General features: G+C 28.2%; 1 protein-coding gene across 1 annotated transcript in view; it reads left to right on the top strand.

Annotated features, from left to right (window-relative positions):
• Positions 1–2,063: 2,063 nt before the first annotated feature.
• Positions 2,064–3,785, top strand: part of LOC106463950 (1-phosphatidylinositol 4,5-bisphosphate phosphodiesterase classes I and II-like) — a gene marked incomplete at its 5' end in the record, with an annotated part of 52,889 nt that continues 51,167 nt past the window's right edge. The window contains 3 exons of the mRNA XM_022391582.1: positions 2,064–2,221; positions 2,619–2,698; positions 3,363–3,447. Coding sequence (XP_022247290.1) covers positions 2,064–2,221; positions 2,619–2,698; positions 3,363–3,447 — 323 coding nt within the window. The remainder of the gene's footprint in view (positions 2,222–2,618; positions 2,699–3,362; positions 3,448–3,785) is intronic.

Here is a 3,785-nt window from a genome sequence, read left to right as displayed (position 1 = left end):
CACACTCTTTATCAATGTAAAACTACTAAAGTGTTGAGTATAATGTGTGTGTTACTGTCACCCTTTGTCTGTTTTTAAGTAATACACTGTTTTTTGTTTTTCAATATAAATTATATTAAGGCTAGATACTAGAAGGTTAAAGTCTAGCTTGATGTATTTCTGTTTTTTTTTTGTTTACCTATATAACGTAATAAAACCTTGTTTCAGTTAGATTTTACTTTTTAACAGTAGTTAGGTGTGTGAGTGTTATTGTTATCATTTTTTGTGATATGAAATGTTTGACGAACATTTTTTTTATTCTGAAACTAGCCAAATGCCTATCATATGATGCTAAGTGGGTTTTTATTTTTCTTTGAAAAATTTGTTCTAAATAGTTATTTTATTAATATATTTACATTGTAATAAGAATATACACAAAACATTATTTATACTTTTTTTCTAGTATTTCATAAAAAATAGCATTTTTTGTGTATATTTTGTCATCACCTGCAAGTGGTCCTTGATTATAATTTGAAATTATGCATATTTTGATGTTATGGTTAAATCTGCTTCTTGATAAAACTTTTTCAAGTTGACCATGTGAAAAAAAACTGGTTCTGGAAGAACTAGAGGTATTCCTAGATGGTCAAATGTCTGACCTTGCAATGTATTAATTGTAACAGCAAAGAATTGGAGGGTTAAGGGCAACTCTATAAAGCTATAACATTTCATAAATAAATGCTTATTATATGTTTTACTAAATGTTTAAATAAACTTACCAAAAGTGAAAAACACCAAGAATAACATATTGTGTTTTGTGAAGAGACTTAAATTGTGTTTCATACAGACAGAAACTGATGTGTGTGTATATGTATATACATATATATATATGTGTGTGTGTACTTTTCTAGCTATGTTCAAGGTTTTGATATGTGGACTTAAAAACATTTATCAACTGTTAATGGCTGGAGACGGCTTTATGGGTAATGAAGAAAAACTTTAATATAAGTTTAACATAACTGACAAAATGTACAACGTTTTGAGAAGGTTTTGTCATCATCAGGTACCTTGTCGAAACATTGTACATTTGCTGTTATGTTAAACTTATATTAAAGTTTTTCTTCATTACCCATTCAAACCGTCTCCAGCCATTATTAGTCTCAAAGTGGGTTCCTTGTCATCGAATTTATCAACTGTGCTTTTGGCATATGGATGGTCACCTCCTTCTGTACATTATATATTGAGACAGCTAAGTAAGTTAGTATTTTGTTATATATATATTAATCATGTGAATTATGATTATGATATCATGTTCAAAATGATTTATATAACAATATTCACATAGAAAAAACATTACACATAAGAGTCATATAAATATAACCAGTTACACTTGGTGGGAAATATGGTAAGATGTACCTTAGTAAGAGTATTATCTGCAGGAAGAAAGTAGGGCCCACACATGTTTACATTAGAAAAACATACACTAGTTTATGATAATATCTTCAAAATTTAAGAAAAGAAAACATTATTGCAATTTTACTAAAAATGGTTATAATATAGTTATTAAACTTGATTGTTCAAGTGTATCTCTTAAGTTCAAAGATCATCTGCATATCTCTACACTAAAATGAAAAAATATGAGTTTAAGGCATTTTATTTGTCTGTCACGTATTGTTTTTGTTGACTGGATATTTTGTAAAATTTCATCCAAAGTATATAGCTGCTGTTTTTACTCTCTCTCTTTTCTTTAAGTGTTAGAATTAACATAACTGTTGTACAATATTTATAAATGTGAGAATATATGTAGGTATATGAAGACAAAACAAAACTTTTCAACTTGATTATGAAAGTACTCTTTTATGTGAATATTTTATTCATAGCCTTAGATGACATTTTAACTGTAATACCATAATTTTTTATTTTTCACACATATTTATATTCTAATTTTTTTACCAGATTTTAAACTAGCTTAATAATTAAGAAGAATAAGTTTTGTTTCTTGGTAAAAAAAATATAGGCATGAAATTTCACTTCAGCTTTGGAAAATTTCAGTTGATCCATTTTTATTCTATTTTTTTTTGTAGGCCATCAATTGACAGGGAAATCATCAGTAGAAATTTATCGCCAGTGTCTGCTGACGGGATGTCGGTGTGTGGAGCTGGATTGTTGGAATGGAAGAAATTCAGATGAAGAACCAATTATAACTCATGGTTATACTGTGGTTACAGAAATCTTGCTAAAGGTAACTTGTCAGTTTTTACATATTTCTGAAATTACATCTTTGTTTTGTTCTGTTCATACTAGAATTAAGCCTGCTATTACTGAATACAATATATCTTTGTTGTCTTGTATCAGCACTGATGCAGTCTCACAATAATGTAATTCATTCAGCATTATTTTATGAGTAATATAGTGCATAATAAAACATTTGTGAACATTTTTTCAGTATTAGAAATACAAAAGTCACAATGTATTATTTATTTTAAGCCTGAATTGTACAGACATTCCTTGACTTAACCATGTTAAGAAGATAGTTGGCCTTATTGCTGTAGCAGTTCTATTATGTTTTTTATTTGAGCTGCAGATCTTGATTAATTTTGTTGGAGTGATTATATACTATTTCCAAGTTTTGTTTTCAGGAAGTCATAGAAGCGATTGCAGAGAGTGCTTTCAAGACATCGTGTTTTCCAGTAATCTTGTCTTTTGAAAACCATTGTTCGTAAGTTTAATTTCTTTAAAAATTCATGATATGATTAAATTTTCTTTCTGTGAGGAGTTTTATGTGAAGGTAGAATATCATAATTCCTTAATATTAATAATATGAACCTTTTATATATATACATATATATATATGTATGTGTGTGTGTGCACATTTTTTAAATGATGAATACATTTTATAATATTAGAAGTAACTTGCATACTAAGCCTACTGGTTTAATTACTAGTCTCAGTTTGTGAATGAGCAAACTCTCTTATACAGACGCTCTGTTCATCATTGGCACCTGTTAAGATCTTAAAATAGTTTGAATGGATTATATGCCACATTCACCTAGAGCGTGTTCAAGTACACACTAGTCAGGGATCTCAAACTTCCATATTCTTTTGTACAAGTTAATTTTCTTTTAGTGTACTTAATATAGCCTTGCTGATAGCAAAGAAAAGTAACTTTATAAATTTAATTTGAGGACTTTAATGCAGGAATATGGCCCTTAAATATCTGAAAAAAAATGTTGGTGACAATTAAGTTTAAAAATACTTCTCAGCTGTATTTGAGGTTAATTGGTTTTTGATAACCAAGAAATATTTTGGTTAAAATACATATACATTATTATTTTAGTATTTGCAGATTTAAAGTCTATTGTTATTGTTTTTTATTTTCTTAGAACAAAACAACAAGTCAAAATGGCAACTTACTGCAGGAAAATTTTGGGTGATATGCTATTAACAGAACCTTTACCAACCCATCCTGTAAGTACTAACTGTTGTATTCACCATTCTATGTTTATACCACAGAATCTTAAAACAGAGCTAATATGTATTGATAGTTAATTTTAGACTCAAATGTTGTTTGGATTGTATCTTTTTCTTTTTAAACCACTTTCTTTCTTTTACTTCCTAATGTTACACATGGTTTTGAGATTTTAAACAAATTAATTATAAAAATATTTTAGTTTTCAAGGAAAGTGAGTAAATTTCAGTATTTAGTTCATGCTAGGTGAAAAGCGTGGAATTAAAATATACACCTGGAAAAAAGTTAAGCACCCCCAAATATTTTTCAGGATTGCTTATTGAAAATAAGGTTTAAT

This window comes from Limulus polyphemus, unplaced genomic scaffold, assembly GCF_000517525.1.
Source record: "Limulus polyphemus unplaced genomic scaffold, Limulus_polyphemus-2.1.2 Scaffold1527, whole genome shotgun sequence".
In the NCBI taxonomy this organism is placed as follows: Eukaryota; Metazoa; Arthropoda; class Merostomata; order Xiphosura; family Limulidae; genus Limulus; species Limulus polyphemus.
Note: the sequence above shows the minus strand (reverse complement) of the source record. Positions and strands in the feature narration are given on the sequence as shown.